Consider the following 24,550-nt stretch of genomic DNA (forward strand, 5'->3'; position numbering starts at 1 on the left):
CACAGAGCCTCTGGGAGACAGACACATCCATCCTGCCTTAAGCACAGCTCGTTTTGACTGGTCCTCTACAACTCACAGCCAGCACCAGGGACTTTGCAGCCCTGCCCAATGCTGCGCAACCAGACGAGATGATGTTTGGTGCACACAGCGTTGTTTAGAACCCTTTGTGTCTGCGTGACACCATCAGCTCTGTTTAATTACGTGTGACACAGGATCTGCCAGGCTTTCTGCACGAGTTAGCAGGCACAAAAGCGCTGCTTTACAAGGAGGTTTTAGAGAGGACCCAGCTGCAGGGTCACAGCCTCTACCTGACTGGTTGTTCCTCATGCGGATGGCTTTGGCTTTGGCCAGCTCCAGGGCCGTGACCCAGCGTTGCCTCTCCACTTCCGAGTTGGCCTTTAAGTGGTAGGTCCTGCCCCCGTTGGAAAGCACAATGTTACAGGAGTCCTCCGTGTCGATGTGAGCCGTGGACAGGTTGATGGTCCCGCGACACGTGTGGGCCATTTCTGCCTGCGTCCTGCAGAGGAACAGAGGGAAAAGGAAGCGTCAGCCCCCCCTGCACCCAGCCTGTCCCCAGAGCACCCGGCCACACCACAGAGACCCATGGACATGACCCCAGCAGGAGGTAAGGACAGCAAAGCCATCACAGTCAGAGAGGCTTCTGCAGCAGAAGAAAGGGGATGGGCTGAGGCACCTTGAATCCCGTGTTCAGCTCTGGGCCCCTCACTACAACAGAGATATTGAGGTGCTGAAGCAGGGCCAGAGAAGGGCAGCGGAGCTGGTGTGCTAAGATCCTGCATGCAAAGATCGCCATGTGAAAGGCAAATGGAAGCAACACAAGTCCTGAATCAGCTGTTAATTCAAACCCCTTTAATACTGCCAGAATGCACAGTCACAGACTTGTCCAGCCTGGAGAAGAGAAGGCTCCTTAAGGGGAGACCTCAGAGAAGCTCCAGTGCCTAAAGGGGCTGCAGGAAACCTGGAGAGGGGCTTGGGACAAGGGCCTGGTGGGACCATAGGTTAAGTTCAAACCCAGTGCACAGCCCGGTTACATTTGCGTGCGGGAGGGGAGTGAACTGGCATCAAAGGAAATCAAGCTCCGATTCTCACTTCCAAAGTCACCCTCTTTGTGATGCAGCACACACTGATGTGTTCCCAGGAGGAATTACTTCCCCCTTCAGAGAACTGCTGAAATGATTTTCTCCTCTACACAGAACAGAGGTCTCCAAGGTGACTTCCCTCAATCAGCTCCAGTCACATTCCCAGCCCTGCTCTCCCACCCAGAGCACCATTTCAGGCCAGGTTTTTGTTCTGCAAGCTCCATTCCCATGCCAGTCTGCACAGAAACCAGTCCCTACCCATCAGCACCCCGACACGAGGCAGGCACCTGACCCAGCCCTGAGCCAGCAACCAGCGACTGCTCTGTGTGCATGGGGAGAGGCAGGAGGCACGGGTGCCCTTGAGGAGCGCCGCTGCTGGGGTGGATCTGCTCGGCACCACCAGCAGCTCAGCTCCTGTGTAACACAGCCCAGGCACATCTCCTGACCCTGCGCTTCCGGCAATAAGCCCAGCGCTGCACGTACGGGATAGGACCTGGGCTGGCTGCAACGGAGCCAGAGGGAGGTTAAACCTGGGCTCAGGGCACAGAGGTGGAGGCGGAGGAATACCTGGGATTTTTTTGCTGTTCCCTCGCAAAGCTCATCGTGGAACCATCCCAGCCTGGTTTGTGGTGGAAGGGACCTGAAAGCTCCTCCAGCTCCAACCCCTGCCACAGGCAGGGACACCTTCCACTAGAGCAGCTTGCCCCAAGCCCCTGTGTCCAACCTGGCCTTGAACACTGCCAGGGATGGGGCAGCCACAGCTTCTCTGGGCACCCTGTGCCAGCGCCTCAGCACCCTCACAGGGAAGAGCTTCTGCCTAAGAGCTCAGCTCAGTCTCCCCTATTTCAGTTTAAACCCATCACTCCTTGTCCTACCGCCACAGCCCCTATTTTGGTAAGGACAAAGTGCCTGCAGATGTCCATGGCCTGAGCTCACCAGGAGAGGCAGATCCCACAGCAGCAGCCCAAGACCTGAGCACAAGACCTGACAGATTTGTTCTGTTTGGCTACAGTCCCAGGTCAGTGAGACGTGTTCCCAGCACGCTGTGCCCTTCATCCTATCACTACACAGATCAACCCTACCCAGGCTGGACGAGGTTCTGGGTGACCTGATCTAGTTGAAGATGTCCCTGCCCATGGCAGGGGGTTGGACAAAATGAGCTCTGAAGGCCCCTTCCAACCCAAACCATTCCATGATTCTGTGATGGATTTGCCTTTAGAGATCTATAACGAGAGCTGTGCAGGGGGAGGATGAAGAGGACCGCCTCGCAGGGAGCGCTTGCCAACGGCACAGTGAGAGATGCCCTGCATCTCCTGGAACACAGGATAAAGGTTACCTGTGGGTGTTAGAAAGCAGGAGGAGGAAAGAACATCCAGCAACGGGGAAGCCAATGACCTGGGTGAACAAAACCCCTTCCCCAGAGCCCAGCAGCGAGATGCTCAGAGCCCCAGGGCAGCTCCATGCGAGTCCTGAGATACCAGCTAGGGCAGAGGCTCTGCTGGGAACGTGGCTTGGACTCAGTGGCCATCAACTGCCCAGCATGGATTATTCCCCAAATCCCTCCTGGGGCAGGAATGGGGCTTCCCTGTGAGGGTGCTGAGCAGGTTGAGGGACTGGTAGAGGCGGAAGTTGACAAAGCCCAGGAGCGTGGTGTAGAACTCGGTGAAGGTGGCCATCACCCGGTAATCCACGTCCGTGGGGTGCTGCGGGCACAGCGAGGGTGAGGACACGGGGACAGACTCCAGGGAGGGAGAACTAATGCTGCCTGGGCAGGACATGGGCTGGCCAAGGAGATGCTGCAGGCTGAGCTGGAGGGGTGAACCTCAGCAGGGGCCAGACAAAAAACTGGGAAGCCTCAACCCAACTGTGCCAAACCCAGGGGTGAAATGAGAGGGTCCTGCCTGGCAAGGGGGAATGGTTCTAAACTGACAGAGGGCAGATGGAGATGAGCTCTTAGGCAGAAGCTCTTCCCTGTGAGGGTGCTGAGGCGCTGGCACAGGGTGCCCAGAGAAGCTGTGGCTGCCCCATCCCTGGCAGTGTTCAAGGCCAGGTTGGACACAGGGGCTTGGAGCAAGCTGCTCTAGTGGAAGGTGTCCCTGCCCGTGGCAGGGGTTGGAACTGGAAGGTCCCTCCCAACCCAAACCAGGCTGGGATTCTATGAATCACCAGAAAGATTTCTTACTCTAAAAGCATCAATGCATGTTGTGATGCCAGCAGGTCCCTATTTCAGCAGCCAAATCTCCTCTGGCAGCATGCAGGGATCCCAATTCCTGCAGACACCGATCAGAGGATGCTGCTCTGAACACAGCTGAAAAGCTGCTCCAGCTGCTTTCATACCACAAACCTAAACATACAGAGCTTGACAAGGCAGCTCCTCAGCATCAGGTACTTAAAAAGGCTTTTGCTATAAAACTCCTAGAGTCTTAATTTTAGCAACTCCTACTCTGCAGCCTGACAGATGAGCCACACAGCACAGTGCAATCAGAGAACAGCAAGTCACCATGTAAAGCCCTGCTTTCCAGTTCTGAGGCTGCTCAGGCCGCCAGCGCTATGCAAAAGATGCTCCAAGACATCTTTCTATATATAAAACCCTGAAACTCCTTTGTAAGAGCTCTGAAGACAGACTGATAAACAGAGCCAAGAGAAGGGGGGGGGGGGGGGGGGGGGAATACAGAATAAGCTGGTTTTCATCTCTCAGCTCCACAGCTTTGCTTTCAGCTATATCACAACAGCCCAACACTTACCTGCAGATGCTGGCACGACGCTCACAGGGATATTTTAATTACAGCTGTGTGGCTCTGTGGGAAGTTAACAGGACACAGCAAGAAATGGAGAGCTCCAGAGCTCACACCCTGCCCCAAACCACCGCTCACATACAGCAAGGAAGCATGATGGATGCTCCTCGGGTTTATCTGCTAAGATGGACCTGCATGAGTGAGTGCAGAGAAGGCCACGGAGCTGCTGCAAGGGCTGGAGCAGCTCTGCTCTGGAGCCAGGCTGAGAGAGCTGGGCTGGGTCAGCCTGGAGAAGAGAAGGCTCCTGAAGGGGAGACCTGAGAGCAGCTCCAGTGCCTACACCTTCAATGCTAAATCCCCATCTTGTCACTCCCCCAGCCACTTGCTCTCCAGTGAAGAGGTCACTGCAGGGCTCAAACCTGTGTCCATGCCCACCTCCCCTGACAGCCTCGGTGACCACAGGGTGAGCAGCACTCAAGGCCTCACAGGTTCTATTCCTGCACATCCTTCACCCAGGGGTTTTGCTCACCGTGGCTGCCCCACAACCACATTTGGGCACGTCCATGAGGCTGCACCTGAACCTCCCAGCCTCTGACCACACACTTTGGGGAATCCACCCTGGTGAGAGCGGGGAGGCTGGAGCCAGCACGTTCCCAAGCAGCCACCCGAGCATCCTTCCCTTGGGAGAGCAGCGCCGAGTGTTTGAACAGGAATGTGCTGTGACTGCAGCCCTGGCAGCAGGCACCGCCAGACACACGAGGCTTCTCCAGGCTGTCCCTCAACTGCCTGCTCCCTGTCTGCCAGCCAGGAACCATTCCAGTTTAAATGGCATTCCCAGGGAACCCTGCTGCTGCTGCCGTGCAGCCTCGCGGGGGTTTCCATCCCCTCAGTGCTCTCTTGAGCTGTCACAGCTCACACCACGCAGCTGATGCTTTACAAAGCTTCCTGCCCACGTCTGGGTTTAGAGCGTAGGTGAGGAACAGCCTCCCCAGCATCACCAGCACCACCACAACAGCCGGTTCCTGCAGCTCATGTGCTTCGGGTGGGTAGATCAACACAGCCCAGGGACAGCCCCTGTGTTCAACCTGAACACTGCCAGGGATGGGGCAGCCACAGCTTCTCTGGGCACCCTGTGCCAGCGCCTCAGCACCCTCACAGGGAAGAGCTTCTGCCTGTGGTATGAAGCTGGACACAAATCCCAGATCCATTGCTGGAGCTGGCAAACAGACCTTGAGGAGTTTTTGGCTGTCCTGTGTCAACAGAATTATGGACCTAGGCTTCTGCAGGGCTGCAGATCACACCCAAACCCCAACCCCAGCACAGCCAGAAGGAAATGCTGCACCATTCCAGCACAAACCCAGCACCGCAGGGCACACCCCCCGGCACACCAGGGGATCTGGGGAGGGTGAGGCTGATGAACACATTGGCCTGGAGCTGCCGGTGCACCTCTGGTGTCAAAGCAGCTCAAGGACCCCAACCACACCTCAGAGCCCAAGAACTGAAGGGCGCTGCAGCAAGACAACTGTGCCAGCCACCCCCAACACCCCCCTCCTGCTGCCTCGCTGCAGTCCCAATCCAGGCAGCCCAGCATTCCCTTAGGCTGAGCACTCACCCACCACCAGGTGAACACCACCGGCGGCTGCATCAGTTCTCTCAGGGAGACGATGAGGACAAGTGTTTCCACCCTGATGTATCCAGAAGAGAGCATGGCAAGAGACACGCGCAGGGCAGCGCAAGGGCCTCAAAGCAGCACAGCCAGGAGGCACGGCCCCAGTTGGAGCCCTGGTCCTGCAGCTGCTCCAGCTTCCCAACAGCACATCCCATGGGGAAAGGGAAGTCCCCACACTGGCAGCTCGGGAGCAGCGGAGCACATCCCAGCCAGGAGCCCAGGGGGTTCCTCTGCAGAGGGATGTGGAAGAGCATCACCCTGCAAAGCACAGTGGTCCAAGACCCTACATCACACTAGAAAGAAATCCTTTACAATGAGGGTGAGCCATGAGGCACTGGCACTGGTTTCCCAGAAGTGATGGATGCTCCATCCCTAGAGACTTTCCAGGCCAGGCTGGATGTGGTTCTCAGAAACCTGCCCAAGTTGAAGATGTCCCTGCTCATTGCAGGGGGTGGGAACTAGATGAGCTTTGAAGGTCTCCTCCAACCCAAACTGTTCTATGGATGTAATGGTGAAATGCAGTGTTGTAACTACAAGAAAAAAAAAACCAAACGCACATCGAGGCTCATTTAAACGTGGGTGGTGCTGTGATCAAGTGGTACATCACAAACAGAGGACACCCAACTATAAACAGCTCAAAGCATCCCCCAGCTGAGCCTCTCACTGCTGCCATTTCTACCAACATCTCAATCCAGACATTTAATCCAGGAACCTGCAGAGCTCCCAAGCCCAGGTTTGTCCAACAGGATATTTCATTCCCATTAACCCTGCACACAACATAAAGGCCATTTTCTAGCAGCCAAAGGGTAGATGTTTGACCCCTCTTACCACCCCATACCTGATTCACTGGGATCTCATCTCTGCTTCCACGTTCTCAGCTATTTGGACACCTGGAAACCAGAACTTCAGCCAAAAAAACACTTAACTCCTGTCCCCTGTGCAAGAGAAGAAATCACAGGATCATAGATCCTGGAACCCCATCCTGGTCTGGTTTGGAAGGGACCTTAAAGCTCCTCCAGCTCCAACCCCTGCCACGGGCAGGGACACCTTCCACTAGAGCAGCTTGCTCCAAGCCCCTGTGTCCAACCTGGCCTTGAACACTGCCAGGGATGGGGCAGCCACAGCTTCTCTGGGCACCCTGTGCCAGCGCCTCAGCACCCTCACAGGGAAGAGCTTCTGCCTTATCTCCAACCTGACCTTCCCTTGTTTGAACCCATCACCCCTTGTCCTGTCACTGCAGTCCCTGATGAAGAGCCCCTCTCCAGAATCCTTGTAGCCTCCTTCAGATACCGGAAGCTGCTCTGAGGTCTCCTGCAGCTTCTCTTGGGGCTCAACAGCCCCAATGCTCTCAGCCTGGCTCCACACAGGAGGTGCTTCAGCCCCTGCTCATGCTTGTGGCCTCCTCTGGCCTTGCTCCAACAGCTCCATGTCCCTCTTGTGCTGGGCACACCAGCGCTGCACACAGTGCTGCAAGTGGGGTCTCATTGAGAGCAGAGCAGAGGGGCAGGATCCCCTCCCTGAGCTGCTGCTTACACTCTGGTGATGAGCCCAGCACAGGGGAAGAAGCTGGAAGCTTCCCAGTGGACACCTTGCTGCTGCTTCCACCACCCACCTCTCCTAACTGAGAGATTAACACCCATTTTTCCCATTGTATCTTCACAGATTAAGTTGAAACCACCTTATTCATCCCACTTTCCCATCAGACTGGAAAACATCATCTCATGAACTAAGTGAAGGGGCCTGCAGCCACAGAGAAATATTTCTACCAGCTGCAAGACTAGGAAATACCTTCAGAAGAAGCTGCAGAGGCTGCTGCAGGCAGAGGCAGGGCCAGAAATGAAAGACAGGGATGCAAAAATCAGCAGAACTGGGCAAGGCAGGAGATGGGGACAGAAGAGGAGATAGCAGCTAGATGTGGAAGAGCAATGCTTTGCAATGCTTTCAGCACCTTTCTCCTTCAAGATGCTGCAGAACAGGCAGCACAGGGGTCATCAGGCTGATCCCCTCTTAACTGAGTATGACAATTTCTCCCAAGGGATTTTGTTCCATTACTAGGAGTCGGGACCGCACAGAAGATGAGGCGGCCACAAGCCCTTGTGGTGCAGGAAAAGCCATTGGTACCCTGGCACCGAGCAGCACGGCTCTTCCCATGGGATGCTGCTCTCTGCTCGCCCTCCACAAGGCACAGGCTGACTGTGGACGATGCACAAGGGTTTCCATAGGGAATTCACAGCCTAACCAGGGATGAGGTGGAGCTCTCCATGCCCCAGCGGTGCCGCAGCACAGGGACAGGTGCCGCGCTCCCCATCTCACCCCAGTGACAAAGGGCTGTTGTGCCACCACCAGCACCCCGGCAGCGGCTCCTTCCCACCACACTGCAGCTTCCAGCGCTGTGCCACCAGGGCTCAGGGTGCTCTGAGCCCCAGCAGCTCCTCCACGCCGAGATCTGGTGCTCCATCCTCACCCTGCACTGCATACAAGCACACCTGAAACATCCCCTGCAGCGCACGTTACAGACACCCAACTGCACGAGCACCCCATGGTGTGTCTCCCGTGAGCTGGGTTTTGCACATCCTTTGGTCAGAACAACCGGAGCACGCAGCCAGTGACCTCTGCATTTGCTTTCAGGCATGAGCAATCCCAAACATCACTTTAAAACTGCGTTCCTGTTGAGGCCGAACACTCATGTGCCTGCAGCTGGGGGGTGGAAGCACAGACACCAAACCTCCCCTGGCTCAAGAAGGAAGGGTTTTGATGCTGACTCAGTGCCAGCACACAAATGCCCCGGAGGAAGCGGGCGCGTGGCTCGGGCAGCGAGCAGCGTTCCCTGTCAGCACATCACCAGCTGCTTCAGCTCGCACAAACCACAGGCTCCACGTGACAAAGAGCTCGGATCATGTTGTTTTCCTTCCTCTTTTTGCCTTCACCAAACCTACCACATCACAAAGCAACCCCAAACAAGCATATGGCCAAGTGCTGCACTGAGATTGCTGCAGAAACACCCGATTTAGTGCTATTTAAAGGCTGACTAATCCGACACTGACCACAGTCAGGATGGGCACAGATTAGGAACGCTCAGGTTCCAGGGACAAAGCCTGCAATTCCGGCTACAATCCTCATCCCGCAGCACAGGAACAGCCCCCCCATCCCATCCAGCAGGTTCCCAAGCTGAGTCTGGGATAAGTCCCTAAACACCTCAAGGACCCAGCACTGCAGAGCCTCGAACAGCGCTGCACAAGGAAGGATTTAGGGGTGACCTGACTAAACCTCCCCTAGAAACACAGGGATACACTAAGCAGAGCGATCTGGATTTCACAATTCTTCCCTGACCGGACCACCTCATACATCTGCATGCTTTGCCAGCAGTGAGTTTTCCATGACTCACTGGTACATGAAGATGCCTCCAACCTCAAAGTGCTGATGCCGGCAAAAAGGGCTTGTGAGATGTTGCATTAAACCTTTACGGCCCAGAGCATCCGGGATGAGCGCAGAGCCTTGTCCTGCACTGCAGTGCTGGGAGGAGCACGTCCTTCTGATAAATAACCTTCCTTCAGCTCCCTTAGAGGTTTGGTTTTCTCTTTGGGAAGCACAGAGAGATACAGCATTGGGCGAGGAGAAGCTCCCCATGACCCACAGCGTGTGCTTGAGCCAGAGAAGCTCCAACCGTGTGCTGGGCTGCACCTCAGCACATGAGCAGCAGCTCAGGGAGGGGATCCTGCCCCTCTGCTGTGCCCTGGGGAGACTCCCCCCTGCAGCCCTGATCCAGCTCTGGGGCAGCACCACAAGAGGGATGTGAAGCTCTTGGAGTGAGTCCAGAGGAGGCCATGGAGCTGCTGCGAGGGCTGGAGCAGCTCTGCTCTGGAGCCAGGCTGAGAGAGCTGGGCTGGGGCAGCCTGGAGAAGAGAAGGCTCCTGAAGGGGAGACCTGAGAGCAGCTCCAGTGCCTAAAGGGGCTGCAGGAAAGCTGGAGAGGGGCTTGGGACAAGGGATGTAGGGACAGGCCAAGGGGAATGGCTTTAACCTGCCAGAGGGGAGACTGAGATGAGCTCTTAGGCAGAAGCTCTTCCCTGTGAGGGTGCTGAGGCACTGGCCCAGGGTGCCCAGAGAAGCTGTGGCTGCCCCATCCCTGGCAGTGTTCAAGGCCAGGTTGGACACAGGGGCTTGGAGCAAGCTGCTCTAGTGGAAGGGGTCCCTGCCCATGGCAGGGGTTGGAGCTGGAGGAGCTTTAAGGTCCCTTCCAACCCACACCAGGCTGTGACTCTACAAAAACTCAGCTGCGGTAAGGTGAAAATAAGGCAGCAGCAGAGCAGGGCAGGACAAGGTCTGACAAAGGGACTCCTGTTTGGTCATTTATGAAACAAATGAAAACAAAAGAGTTAAAAACCCAAACCTCAAACCCAGTTACCGAGAGCACCCCCTGCCCCCCCCCAGCCGTGCTATCTCCTCTCCCCTCTGCAGAGGCTGGAGGTGGCCCTGGCTGATAAGGGCACGAGCCCTGTTAACAGGGCACCAGCAGAGCTCTGGAGGCCGCTGCCTGGGGCGAGCAGCTTCACGTGCTCCCCAAGGTGACCCAGCTCCTCGCTGAGCCGGCAGGAGCAGCTCTCCATGCTGGGTGACACCACACACACAGCCCTGCTGCACCACAACGCTGCCCCGTGCATGGGGCTTGGAGCAAGCTGACTCAGCAGAAGCAAGGACACGGGTCCAGCTTTCCCCTCAGCACATCCTGCTTCTGCAAACCTCTTCTTCAGAGTTCAGCTTTGGCAGCTCCCTCCCTCCCTCCCACACCAGAATCAAGTTGCTGGTTAGGGGTATGAAACTGCTACCCCTGTCTGAGCAGAGAAGGGAGCATGAACTTGAGAATGGAAACACTTATGTATGTGCAGAAGGTACCTCCAGGATCTCCATTACCTATGAAGGGATCAATGAGCCTCCAAGGCCATGCTCCTGAGGAGCGCAGAGGTCAGCGATCCAGTGAACAGCATTTGGTTCCATAAGGAAGACTGATGAAGCAGAGGGGAAACTGCAAGCAGGCTATTAAACCATGTCTGCAAAGCGAGTGCATGGGGCAGGGGGACACAGGGTAAGATCTTTCCCATTCCTTACGACACAACCCAAAAAATAAACTTTGGCAGCAGCTTGTCAGCCACTGGAGATGCCAAGAGCTTCCATAACATAGAAACTGGGAGTTAACTGCTTAGTGACCCATGCCTCAGACAGGCAAACTTCTCGGAACAAATACTGCAGGTGCTCAAAGGGCCTTAGGAAACCACTGCTGGACAAACCAAACACATCCCCACTCTGGAGAGACACTCAGCATCCTGCATCCAGCTCTGGGGCAGCAGCACGGGAGGGACGCGGAGCTGTTGGAGCGAGTGCAGAGGAGGCCACAGAGCTGCTGTGAGGGCTGGAGCAGCTCTGCTCTGGAGCCAGGCCGAGAGAGCTGGGCTGGGTCAGCCTGGAGAAGAGAAGGCTCCTGAAGGGGAGACCTGAGAGCAGCTCCAGTGCCTGAAGGGGCTGCAGGAAAGCTGGAGAGGGGCTTGGGACAAGGGATGTAGGGACAGGCCAAGGGGAATGGCTTTAACCTGCCAGAGGGGAGACTGAGATGAGCTCTGAGGCAGAAGCTCTTCCCTGTGAGGGTGCTGAGGCGCTGGCACAGGGTGCCCAGAGAAGCTGTGGCTGCCCCATCCCTGGCAGTGTTCAAGGCCAGGTTGGACACAGGGGCTTGGAGCAAGCTGCTCCAGTGGAAGGGGTCCCTTCCCGTGACAGGGGTTGGAGCTGGAGGAGCTTTAAGGTCCCTTCAGCACAAACCAGACTGTGACTCCGTGATTCTCTGGTCTTGGCTGTGTCCCCTGCAGGACCGGATGCCCAAAGCCAGACTTTCAGCACAAGTGCTTCAAGGCCTCTTCCTGACCAGTCCCATCTCCATCCCCATCAGCCTACAGGGCTGAACACGGCTCCTCAGCGGTAGCTCAAGGCAATCAGGGTTGAGGCACAGAAACGTTACAAAGATTAGAACAAGATGTTACTGAGGGTTTATGTAGATAGATGCGTATATATGATCAAATTACTTCACACTATCACCCCCATTGTACCATGTCATATGTATTACCAGTAATACAATATCGATCAGATGTAATATTACAATGCATCCTGTAATTTGTCACTGAACTGAAATAGCTGCAAGCGAGCCCGAAGTGACACCATGTGTCTGCATCCACCTGCACCAGGGAAGTGCAGGAGGACAATGGGACCACTCCTGGCACTAGGGACACCCCATTCCCTGAGCCTGCACATGGGAATACCCACATGTAGGTTACTCCAGAAACTCCCCTTGGGGTCTAAGACATACGCGTGCTCTGGGATCAGTGCTCCCGAGAGATGCTGCCTGTGGACACTGAGTGTGGGTCACCAGGACCACAAGAGTTAAATGTGTGGCCAAGAGGGCAGGGAAAGGCAGTGACCTCCACAGGGCCCTGCCGGGATGAGTTTCAGCTTGAAGGCAGTTTCCCAACAGCTCACACCAGACGCTCAGTGCCATTCAGGGGCATGTGGTGCAAGACAACTCCTGCGGCACCAGGAGCTGCTCAGAGCTTGCCAATGCAGAAACATCCCAACTGCTTCAGCACAGCCCAGACCTGCCCCCTGCCCCGCTGGGGACAGTCAGGCACCAGGACCAGCCTCACAGACAGCACTGCACAGGATACCCCCGCACCTGCTCCAGAAACTGCCACCCCATCCCTCTCCTCCATGCAGGCAAAGCTGGCACCACAACAGCATCGCCAGCACTGCAGTCAGACTTGCTGCTGGCCAGTTCTTCATAGGAGAGGAGCAGCTCTGCTCTGGAGCCAGGCTGGGAGAGCTGGGCTGGGGCAGCCTGGGGAAGAGAAGGCTCCTGAAGGGGAGACCTGAGAGCAGCTCCAGTGCCTGAAGGGGCTGCAGGAAAGCTGGAGAGGGGCTTGGGACAAGGGATGTAGGGACAGGCCAAGGGGAATGGCTTGAACCTGCCAGAGGGGAGACTGAGATGAGCTCTGAGGCAGAAGCTCTTCCCTGTGAGGGTGCTGAGGCGCTGGCACAGGGTGCCCAGAGAAGCTGTGGCTGCCCCATCCCTGGCAGTGTTCAAGGCCAGGTTGGACACAGGGGCTTGGAGCAAGCTGCTCTAGTGGAAGGGGTCCCTGCCTGTGGCAGGGGTTGGAGCTGGAGGAGCTGCAAGGTCCCTTCCGACACAAACCAGGCTGGGATTCTGTGATCTCAGCAGCCACTCTGGGGAGCCCAGGCGCAGTGCAGGGGCTGCTGTACACGTGCCATGAAGGCAAAGCAGCTGCTGAACAGCAGAACCAGCCTTAGCCCAAGCAGGCACTTTGCCAGGTCAGACCCCTCTGCTGGGGCTCTGGGGCAGCAGCAGGATTTCACCAGCAGGTCCCACAGCCCCAGCGCAGCTCCAGGCCCTGGTGCTCCATAAAGGGCATTAGAACCCTCTGACCGAGCACCGTGTCCAGTAGTTCCCGTCTCAGGGCAGGAGCAGTCTATTTTTAGAGCTCAGGCTCAGCAGCATCCATTTCCGCAGCAGCCATCAAGCGGCTCCGACAGCTCCAGCCCCGCTGCTGGCGCACAACAAAGGCGATGCTGTTTGTCAGCAGGACAATGTGAGCCGGCCGGGGCAAGCAGGGAGCCCGCAAACACAGGGGCAGCGGCAGCAGCAGCAGCGTGCCAGGGCAGAACACACGGAAGGGGAGCAGGCAAAGCAGGGGGATGCTCGCTGCGGGGCTCTGCAGCTCCAGGTGTGCTCACACACGGCCCAGTGCGGTGTCAGAGGAGGGCAGTTACACCTTTGGAAAGGGGTATTGACCGCACAGCTCAGCAGCACAAGGAACGCTGCCTTCTGAAGCCTGCCCGCAGCCCAAGAGATGGCTTCTGCTGCACAGCTTTAGATTAGAACATATTGAAGACCAAACATCTGTAGAATCATGGAGTTCCAGCCTGGTTTGAGTTGAAGGGACCTTAAAGCTCACCCAGCCCCAACCCCTGCCATGGGCAGGGACACCTTCCACTAGAGCAGCTTGCTCCAAGCCCGTGTCCAACCTGGCCTTGGACATGTACCTTCCAGAGGTGCACTTGTACTGGCTTCCAAGCCTCAGGCTGTCCTTTGCTCAGTCCAGAGCGACATGGAACAGGGGAGTCAACGCCAGACACAGGAACCACCGGTGCTCCTGGCACTGCCAGGGCAAGCCACAGACATGATGTGGTTTTTCATCATCAGTACCCAAACAGTGAAGGTAAACTCACCAAGCTTCAAGTATCCAAAACCAAGGACTGACAGAATGGCCCTTTATCCAGGGCTGGAGGCACCTCAGGAGGCCTCAGAGCCATTCTCCTCCCCAGGAGCAACCAGATGAGGTTGCTCAGGACCCTGTCTAGCCACAGCTTGAATATAGCCAGGACTTTCCTTCACCTCTCCAGCCCCTACCCCAGTTCTCAGCCCCCACTCCCTATTAAAACATGTTTCCTTGTGTCCATGTAGGATTTCCATGCTCTGGTACCAGCCCATTGATTCATCCCGTCACAAGCAGAGCCATGTCCTCTCCACACACTCCCACCATGGGCAGCAATCAAACCTTGTCCTCCTCCTCTCCAGCCTTGTCCAGGGGACCCCACAGCAGACCCACAGCCCAGACGGGCTGAGCAGAGGGCATGCTTCCCTCGACATGCTAACACAGGCAGAGAGACTGCTGTCCCCTGACAGCCCCTTGGTGTCCACACGGACCCACCAAGGGCTCTTCTGCCCTCATGCCAGCTACCCCAGGGCAGGGCTGCATCTGCCACTGCTGACCACCACAAGGATCCATCGCCCTGTTTCTCCTGCCTGCCACAGCCCCTCTGAAACCCAGGGGTGCCTTCTCTCTGCTACATTTGCTGTCATCCACAGCCCGGCTGTGCTGCACTCACCCGTTAATAAACACATTATAAAGCAAATACCAGGACTAATGCGGTGTCACGTCTCCAAAACAAACCTCAACTGCTCTGTTCAGACACTACACACTAACAACTGTGAAGCCACACACTGGTTATTCCTAACCCATCCTTGGCAGGGTATGGCTACCACAAGCAAGTAGCACCACACCAGCTTCCAAAGGGGGGCCCATGTGCTGTCCCAAGGCCATGAAGGTACCGTAAGCTGACAGCACACCAAGCATGCTCCACACAGGTTACACAGCACGCAGGTCACCTTCTGTACCACCACAAACTGGCTGTTGGGTTGAGCACTCTATTCCCTCCTGCTTATAAAAATGGCACCCAAGAGACATTCATAGCTGGGGTGCCCGACTACCTTCCCAACAGACCCAACCAGCAAGGAAAGGAACAATCCTACTTGGATGAAATAAAGGCACATCTTAGTTTCACCTGAGCACACACTAAAACCTGCAGTGCTCTGTGCTCCATATGCTCTCCTGGGAACACCTCAGAGGGAGCATGGGAGTAATAAAAGTAGATAAACAGAATCCAGCTTCAGTCACAGGAACACACACACTGGGAACAGCAAAGCTGGAGGGTCTCAGTCCTTGAGAAACAAAGGATGGGATTGTGAAGTGCACAGCCCTGACACGTCACCACCAAGCAGCCACCTCCCAGTCTCCAAACAGGACTTCAAACCACAGGCTTCAACACTTCACTAACACTGAACCAGCTGCAGGCTCAGCTGGCACTCGCCTGCTGCTCATCACCTCTAGAGTCACAGAATCCCAGTCTGGTTTGGGTTGGAAGGGACCTTAAAGCTCCTCCAGCTCCAACCCCTGCCACAGGCAGGGACACCTTCCACTGGAGCAGCTTGCTCCAAGCCCCTGTGTCCAACCTGGCCTTGAGCACTGCCAGGGATGGGGCAGCCACAGCTTCTCTGGGCACCCTGTGCCAGCGCCTCAGCACCCTCACAGGGAAGAGCTTCTGCCTAAGAGCTCAGCTCAGTCTCCCCTCTGGCAGGTTAAAGCCATTCCCCTTGGCCTGTCCCTACATCCCTTGTCCCAAGCCCCTCTCCAGCTTTCCTGCAGCCCCTTTAGGCACTGGAGCTGCTCTCAGGTCTCCCCTTCAGGAGCCTTCTCTTCTCCAGGCTGACCCAGCCCAGCTCTCTCAGCCTGGCTCCAGAGCAGAGCTGCTCCAAGCCCTCACAGCAGCTCCGTGGCCTCCTCTGCACTCACTCATGCAGGTCCAGAGGAGGCCATGAAGGCGACCAGATGATTTTTAAGCCAAAAAGGTTCTTCTCTAACCATGTCACCTCCCCTCATGCACAATCCATGTGGAGGTAAGGATCATGTCTCTGTCTGACTGGCACAAGCACATCTCCATCACCCATGTCCATTCTGCAGCCCAATACACCCAAACTCACCCCATCCTCCGGGCTGGCACCGGGGTGCTTTTCACACGCTTCCAAGCAGAGCCATCACTCCTGACAGTTGCTGAAGACCTGAAAGAAAAAGTTGGTGGAGCCACCCCTGTGCACTTCACAGGAGGAGTCACATCCAAAGCCCTGCTGGTTCCCAGCACCAGCGAAGGAGTTGCCATGGGTATCCCGTGCTGTGCAAACACTCTAATCCTGGGCCGGGACAAGTGCTGGGCACGAAGCACCGAGTCAGCTGGGAAGAGCCTGACACTGTGCTCTGCAACACAGCCCAGCATCACCCAGCGCTGCAGGGAGCAGCCCTGAGGACACTGAGCCAGGACCTGAGCGTGCGCCCAGCAGCAGGAGGCTCAGTGTCCTCCCAGGCAGCTCTGCTGCAGGCCTGGTACCACACCTGAGAGGCAGGCCAGGGAGAGCAGCAGCTGCTGTTCCTTAGCAGAGCACACAGCCACCGCGCTGCACAGCCATACGGACTGACAGCCTGAGAACAAAGACCTTGTGCACTCAGATCAGCAGCTCAGGGAGGGGATCCTGCCCCTCTGCTGTGCCCTGGGGAGACCCCCCTGCAGCCCTGATCCAGCTCTGGGGCAGCAGCACAAGAGGGACGTGGAGCTGTTGGAGCGAGTGCAGAGGAGGCCATGGGGATGCTGCGAGGGCTGGAGCAGCTCTGCTCTGGAGCCAGGCTGAGAGAGCTGGGCTGGGTCAGCCTGGAGAAGAGAAGGCTCCTGAAGGGGAGACCTGAGAGCAGCTCCAGTCCCTAAAGGGGCTGCAGGGAACCTATGAGGGAGCTTTAAGGTCCCTCACACCGACACCAGTTTGTGACTCTGTGCAAGGCAGGACTGCTGGATGCAGGGCAGACACATGTGATAACTCCTCCCCAACACACACAAGCCAGCCAATGCTCTCACACTGCAAACATTCCATCATTGCGCAGCCCTGTGTGCTCCACGATGACACCTGCAAGCAGCAGCAGCCCCAGCAGTGCTGCAATGTCACACGGGGATGAGAACATCACCTGGTGACAGCAGGAGGCCAGGAAAACAGAGAGCAACACACCACATTGCCAAACAGCTTTGGAGCAAGCCCAGGCTTGCAAAGATGATGCGAGTCGTGCGAGTGCCTGGAATAAGACCAAAGGAGGAGATGTAGAATCAAAGAATGGCTTGGGTTGGAAGGGACCTTAAAGCTCCTCCAGCTCCAACCCCTGCCATGGGCAGGGACCCCTTCCACTGGAGCAGCTTGCTCCAAGCCCCTGTGTCCAACCTGGCCTTGAACACTGCCAGGGATGGGGCAGCCACAGCTTCTCTGGGCACCCTGTGCCAGCACCTCAGCACCCTCACAGGGAAGAGCTTCTGCCTCAGAGCTCAGCTCAAGTCTCCCCTCTGGCAGGTTAAAGCCATTCCCCTTGGCCTGTCACTACAGGCCCTGATGAAGAGCCCGTCTCCAGCATCCTTGTAGTCCCCTTCAGACACTGGAAGCTGCTCTGAGCTCTCCACGCAGCTTCTCTTCTTCAGGCTGAACAGCCTCAATGCTCTCAGCCTGGCTCCATACAGGAGGTGCTGCAGCCCCTGCTCATCCTCGTGGCTTCCTATGGACTTGCTCCAACAGCTCCATGTCCTTATGTTGGGGACACCAGCACTGCACACAGTGCTGCAACGGGGGTCTCACGAGAGTAGAGGGGTAGGATCCCCTCCCTGACCTGCTGCTCATGCTCTGGGGATGCAGCCCAGGATACAGAACATTTCTTGTGCTCTTACCCCATTGCTGCCACTGCCAGTGGCTCATGTCTGCCCCATGGTACCATGCTTTCAGTTTGCATCTCCTGAAGGCTCAGCACTGGCCTGTGTGAGTCAGCAGTCACTGACTGCACAGCAAGCAGCACGTCCAGCTTTATTATCCTCCATCCCTAATCCTGCTGAGCATCCTGCTGCCCTCAGACACTGCCCCATGAATCAGTCATCATTAAACACGCTTTTCACCCTAAACCAAACCAAGGCTGATACCAAGTGTAGCAGGATCCCTGCCAAGGTGCCACAGGAATGACTGCAAGCATTGAACAGCATCATGAAGACGACCTGAAGGGAAATTTAACACCTGCAGTGAGGTCACGTTTTGGAGCACTATCCCATTTAGGGGACAAACCTCCAGGCTGTTGCAGCAGGACGAGCTCCTACCCTCTGACAGCAGCCTGGGGCTGCCACCATCTCAGGGTGATGACAGAGTTGCTGGCCACGAGCAGCAGATCTACACGAAGCAAAGGGTTCTATCACCACACACTGAAGTTACCTCAAATCACCCAAGCACATTCCAATGCAATTCATGAAAAGCACAGAACAATACAGGAAACTCAACAGTCTGACTTGCTGCAAAACAGGAATCAACCTACAGGTGATGGAAGCACAGGTTGTTAAGGAGCAATGAACTCTGCACATAGTGCTGGCTGGAAACTCCTCTTGAGAAGGAGCTCGGGTATGTTAAAGGGTTACTGCAAGGGAAAACCCAGCAGGTTTCTCACATTACTTCTGACAAGAAGGCTCAGCTCCTTCACCAGTGATTCACTGTGGCACCAGAGCGACAAGCACAAACTGAAACCTGTAACTGGAGCAAGCAGGGTCAGAGCTGAATTCCTATTACCCTGGCAAGGAACAGGCGTAGGAGCTACAGCCGCAGGGAAGAGATGCCATCACCTCGGTGTGCCGGGGCCAGCCATGCCAATGGACACAGCCCCAGGCTGATGGCAGTGTCTGGGGGGAGCAGCAGCCACCCCACGCAGCCCTGGGCTGCGACAGGCAGAGCTGACACAGCACCAGCACACAGGGAGCAGCACGGGACCAGAGCACTGACCTTCCCCTGCCCCTGCAGTGGACGGGACAAAGGCTGCAGCGAAGGTGGAACCACACGACAGGTTCTCCAGCAACTAAAGCTGGAGCAATTGAGCCCAGAAGGGTGAGAGGCACCTTCCTCTCCATAAACAGCCCAGCAGCTGAGCCCACAAACATGCTTCAGGAGCTACAGCTGCAGTGTGACAGTTCACAGTGCAGATCACCTTGAGACAGCAAGACAGGCTGGGGTCACAGTGCACTGAGCCACAGGCATTGCCCCGCTCAAAGCTTCAGCTCTGCGCAGGACAAACCAGTTGCTTTGCTACAGTTCCACCAAATGAAGCATTTGGGTCAGTACATTTAAGATTGTATGGGTGGAAATAAAGCATCAAGACAGTTGACAGCTCTTGTGCTGCTGGGATGTGCCAGTCGTGGCTGGAGCTGAGCAAGTGCCGCGTCCCCAGTGACAGAGAGGAGGCTCCTCAGGAACAGGCAAAGGATGGACAAGAATGGACAGCAAAGTGCCATGGGGATAAAGTGAGCATCAGGAGAAAAGGGGGTGAGATGGAACAGAGATTGTTTAAAACAAGGAGCTCAAAGTCACCATGCAGCTATGGGGCTGTCCTCAAAACCTGCGTGCTCCAGCACCCCAAGGATGGCCAACAGAGAAGGACAGGACATCCTTCCAGTACTTAAAGGGGCTGCAGGAAAGCTGGAGAGGGGCTTTGGACAAGGGCTTGTAGGGACAGGCCAAGGGGAATGGCTTTAACCTGCCAGAGGGGAGACCGAGATGAGCTCTTAGGCAGAAGCTCTTCCCCATGAGGGTGCTGAGGCACCAGCACTGGGATTCACATACTCAGCTGCTCCTACGCCTGCGGAGGGACCAGCTATTACAGAAATCATTCTAGGAAAGCCTCTCTCCTCATTTTATAATGTACAAACTAAATAGAAGGAAACATTTTACCCCCGAGGGTTGTCCAGCACTAAACAGGGGCCCCCAGAGGCTGCATAGCCTCATACCTCAAAGGCATTCAAACCTCAGCAGCCTGGCTGGGGGGCCCTGGGTCAGAGGCTCTCAGAGGTCTCTTCTGGACAACCTCCACTCCTCCACATCTCCAGTACCGGCAGCAGCTTCCAAGCTCCTTCCTGACCCCATCACCTCAGCTTTCAGCTGGAGTCTCAGGGCAAGCAGCAAGAAAAGCCCCACTGTGTCGTACTCGACCTTACAGCGCTCACCAAGGGTTAACCCAATGCCACTGAAGAATGCTGCTCCGGGGAACACCGAGCACTCATCCCGGGATGCGCGCTGCCCATGCCCTGCACCAGCCCAGCAGAACCCAGACAAGGCAGCTAAAGCATTCCCCTGCTGAGGGCTCTTCAGACACCAATCCCTGGGTAAGGGGCTGAGGACCAAAGCCACAGGGAGCACAACACGAAACTCAAGCTTTGAAATCTGAGAAAGCTGCTTGGAGAAGACAATGCTCACCTGGAGCATCGATCACAAGAGCCAATGTCAATCTGTGATGAATTAATACCTCAAGATCCTCTCTAATCTCCTTGAGAACACTTATCTGTTCAAGGTGATTAGATTCTCCTGGACAGGCTAATTACAGCTAATGATAACTCTGGGAGTGGCAGCCTGCCAGAGCAGCTCAGAAAGAGTTTGGATCCTGAGCAAGTCAAGTAGAGCAGTTGTGCCCTGTGAAACTGCCTCCCTGCACAGGCATCGCCTCGGACATCACCTCTGCCCTGCAGGTTTCCAAGTCAGCCACAACCCTTGGTCAAAAACCAGCCTAAGAGGGACAATCAAGGGCACTGCAATGGTCCCAGTGCTGGGACTGAACTCCTGCCGCTTAGCTTTGCTGACTGGGTGGGTCTGCTCAGCGTGAGCAGTGCCCCGAGCATGGGGAAGCTGAAGTTCACTCCCAAAACTTAACCTCAACCTGTGCTTATGGGAACAAAGGCCTTGAGACCAGAGCAGGTTGGAAGAGGAAGGAGTTGCATCTCTTAGCAAGGAGCTACAACCTGACAGATGAGGACATTTACAGCCAGCCTGGAGTCAAGGAAAGAACCCAGGGATGGACGTGGAGACCCCAAACCAAATTTCACTGCTGGACCAAGAGGCACAGGAACAGTGTGTGGTGGTCGGGTGCAGAACATCAGGGTATTAAACCCCAGTGATCTCCTTGTCCTGAGTCCATCCCCAGAGGCCCCCGGCTCCAGCTCCTCCCATCCCTGTTCCACTCCAGTATTTACTTCAGAATTGAATGTCCAAGACCCTGCTGGGGAAAACCCAGGGAGGAGAATTCTCCTTCCCACAACTCCCTTGCTGTGTGACTCCTGGAGCTCCTCAAGCCACGTGCATCACTCCAGAGCAGGGTATTGCAGGGGGAAACTGCAAGAATTACTCAGCTGTTATCACTCTGCACAGCTTCAGAGCAGGGAATACGAAGTGAAAGCACATGACCTGCAGGGAAGCTTCAGTGGGAGTTGATGTCTTCATAGATTTACAAAGATACAGGAGGCTTTATACCATGGAATCACGGAATCCCACAATGGTTTGGGTTGAAGGGGCCTTAAAGCTCCTCCAGCTCCAATCCCTGCCACGGGCAGGGACCCCTTCCACTAGAGCAGCTTGCTCCAAGCCCCTCTGTCCAACCTGGCCTTGAACACTGCCAGGGATGGGGCAGCCACAGCTTCTCTGGGCACCCTGTGCCAGCGCCTCAGCACCCTCACAGGGAAGAGCTTCTGCCTCAGAGCTCAGCTCAGTCTCCCCTCTGGCAGGTTCAAGCCATTCCCCTTGGCCTGTCCCTACATCCCTTGTCCCAGGCCCCTCTCCAGCTTTCCTGCAGCCCCTTCAGGCACTGGAGCTGCTCTAAGGTCTCCCCTTCAGGAGCCTTCTCTTCTCCAGGCTGACCCAGCCCAGCTCTCTCAGCCTGGCTCCAGAGCAGAGCTGCTCCAGCCCTCACAGCAGCTCCATGGCCTCCTCTGCACTCGCTCCAACAGCTCCACGTCCCTCTTGTGCTGCTGCCCCAGAGCTGGCTCAGGGCTGCAAGGGGTCTTCTCCCCAGAGCCCAGCAGAGGGGCAGGATCCCCTCCATGTCCTGCTGCTCACACTCGTTTGGAAAAATACACTCCATTTGGAAAGAAACACTTCAATTGGAAGCTTTAATTCTGCAGAACTTCCCTGTAAAACCAAGCAGGCAGCAAAGAGGCATCACATGAGGCTGCGAGAGCCCCAGTGAGCAGCTCCTGCTGCCCACACACACCAAAGGGAGCTCCCAATGGGCTGAGCTCAACTCGCTCAACAAACAAACCCACCAGGGATCTCCACCAGGCAACGTGCTGGGCTGCTCCCCCAAGCAAAGCTCAACAGTGAGCACTCAAACAAAACCCACAGCTTCATCTGCAACTACAGCAACACGCACCAGGAGCCACTCGGGCAGCACGGCACAGCTTATGCAATGAAGATGATTTCAGCACATGAGCAAAGGGAGGTTTCTATCAGCTAGTCCCGAACAGCCAACAGAGGAACCAGCCGGGGTGTCTGCCAGGGCAACCACCTCCCAAACTCAAGCTGTTAGAGGTGTCAAAAGCCAGGGAGGCACAGCGAGGGCAGCACTGAACCTGCAAAGCCTTTAGCAGCACAGGCAGAAGAAGGGACCCCTGGCGCACACCTTCTGAGCTGGGCTGAGCCCAAAGACCCAGCAGAAGGGACAACAGAGCAGCAAGAGACCTTTCCAGAGTCATTCCTTGAACTCTCTGCACTCAAGTCAAACAAGCAGCAGTCTCCACGGCCGCTCACATGCAAGAGAACACATTGGAAGAGCTCCAGCCCAATACCTGGAGCTATCTTGCTCCTGTCATTAGCCGGAAGGTGTAATTACAACACAGAGCAGTGTGAGCTGGCACGGGCGGGCACGGCCACCAGTGAAGAGCAGTGGTTTTGAAGAGCATCACAGAGGCTTTATTCCATCCATGAGAAACTTTCACCGCGTGCTGTATCTCCGTGCTCCCGACTCACAGCCACATTCACTCAGCTCTCATGGAGCCAGGGCTGAGAAGGCAGCACAGACACCTCCAGCACTGCTCTCCCCCAGCAGCTGCTGAAGGCTCCACGATGCAGAGCAGCTCCAACCCCTTCACATGCTGCTCACAATCATTTCCTTGGGTGTTTGTGTTTGTTGTTTCAGCCTAAAACAGATCAAATGGTCCTAAAATAAACCCGGTCGTTCCGATCTAAAATAATTGGGGGGGGAAGCCACTTGTTTGCTCATGGCTGACTTGGCAGCAACACAGAACAAGAAATACTCTGACACGGGCTCAAGTGGAGCATTAGAACTTCCCCAACCCTCCCAAGACAGTGCTGCTGGTGCATACCTGGACTAGTTTGAGAGCATAAGCATACCAGAAGGGATTAGAAGGGAATTAGCCAAACTGCTCCGAGGGAACCACATTCTCAGGTGCATTACAGGGCGTTCTTGTTGGGCTGGAGCTTGGGGGGTGGGATTTAAACAAGTCCAAGTAGAAAAACACACCACTGACCTCCTGCCTACAGCCTGCGTGCAGGACACCGGTCCCAGGTGTCCCTTTAGAGCTGCAGGGGTTTACATTAACACCTGACAACAAGCTCCAGGATCTGCTTCAGGCTGGAGCACAGAGGGGAGCTGAAGATTAACTCTGTGCCCGGAGGATAAACAGCTTCCTACAGAGCTGAACTTGCTCAGGGGGTTCGGTCCTTTAGAGGCGCATTATTTTATAAAGCTGTGACCACCACTAACACCCTTGCTCTGGAACAGAGCCGACACACACTCCACAACACCGAAGGTGACAGAGCACTTCTGCTCCAAGTGACACGAATAAACGGGATCCTGCCAACACGGTAACACCCCCCAACCCCTACAACACCAACACGTTTACGTTTGGCCGGCTGAGCGCAGACAGGCAAGGAAAAGCACTAAGACAACACCGCTTTGGATCAGCCCTCACAGCCCCGGTCCCTGTGGCACCACCCCCCCACAGCCTGTCCCAAACCCATCCCCTGCAGCAGCGGGGGGAAGCGGGGCATGACCTGGGAGTCACCACGAAGCGCTGGAACCTCCCTCCTGGCCCCAACCCCAGCGCCACGGCCCCTTCCCGCGGGACACGGCCACGGGGATGGTCCAGCCCCGGCGGAAGGAACCGCAGGGGACAAACACAGAGCAGCGCCGGCGGTGCCGGTGCTGGCGCCGGTGGCTCCGGCCGCGGAAGGCGGGGGGGGGGGGAGGACGAGGACCGGGACCGCAGCCGCTGCAGCAGCGGGAGGCGGAGGGACGGGGCTGAGCGGGGCGGCCCATGCCGGGGGCGCGGAACGAGCAACCCGGGCGGAAAGGCTTCGATCACAGCAGAGGCGAGGCACGACCCGGACCCGCACCCCCAAGGGGTTCACCCCGCACAGGCCGCGCCAGGCCCCGCTCCGGCCCGCGGTACCTGTAGTAGCTGAGCAGCCCGTTGCTGAGCACGAACCAGCGGCGCTGGTAGCCCTTCAGGTAGTTGGTCCACTTGAAGAGCCAGCCCTTGTAGGTGTCGGAGCCCGGCGCGGCGGGCGGGCCCGGCTCGGCGCTCATGGCCGGCAGGTCCCGGCGGGCCAGGCAGGGCACAGCGCTGAGCAGCGAGACCAGCCCGCGGGTGCCGCTGCCGCACGGCGCCGCCGCCTTCCCCATAGACCCGCCGCGCTCCGCCTGGGGGCGGTGCCGCCGGCACGTGACGCGTTGGGGGGGGAGGAATGGCGGCGCGGGCGCCCCCTGGCGGCGGGGCGGGAAAAGACCCCGTCGCCATTTCATGAAGCGCGCCCGG

General features: G+C 56.6%; 1 protein-coding gene across 2 annotated transcripts in view; it reads right to left on the minus strand.

Annotated features, from left to right (window-relative positions):
• OSBP2 (oxysterol binding protein 2) overlaps positions 1-24,417 on the minus strand; it is an 80,409-nt gene extending 55,992 nt beyond the window's left edge. Inside the window, exons 1-3 of one of the 2 annotated variants that reach the window (XM_061465713.1) lie at positions 24,185-24,417; positions 15,882-15,959; positions 309-517 (exon numbers count right to left, since the gene is read on the minus strand). In XM_061465713.1, coding sequence (XP_061321697.1) covers positions 309-517; positions 15,882-15,959; positions 24,185-24,417 — 520 coding nt within the window. The remainder of the gene's footprint in view (positions 1-308; positions 518-15,881; positions 15,960-24,184) is intronic. The other variant, XM_061465714.1, reaches the window with a different exon arrangement.
• Positions 24,418-24,550: the final 133 nt, after the last annotated feature.

This window comes from Pezoporus flaviventris, unplaced genomic scaffold (genome assembly GCF_033815535.1).
Source record: "Pezoporus flaviventris isolate CSIRO_AGI_PZ_B2104156 unplaced genomic scaffold, CSIRO_AGI_Pfla_v1 ptg000041l, whole genome shotgun sequence".
Lineage (NCBI taxonomy): Eukaryota > Metazoa > Chordata > Aves > Psittaciformes > Psittacidae > Pezoporus > Pezoporus flaviventris.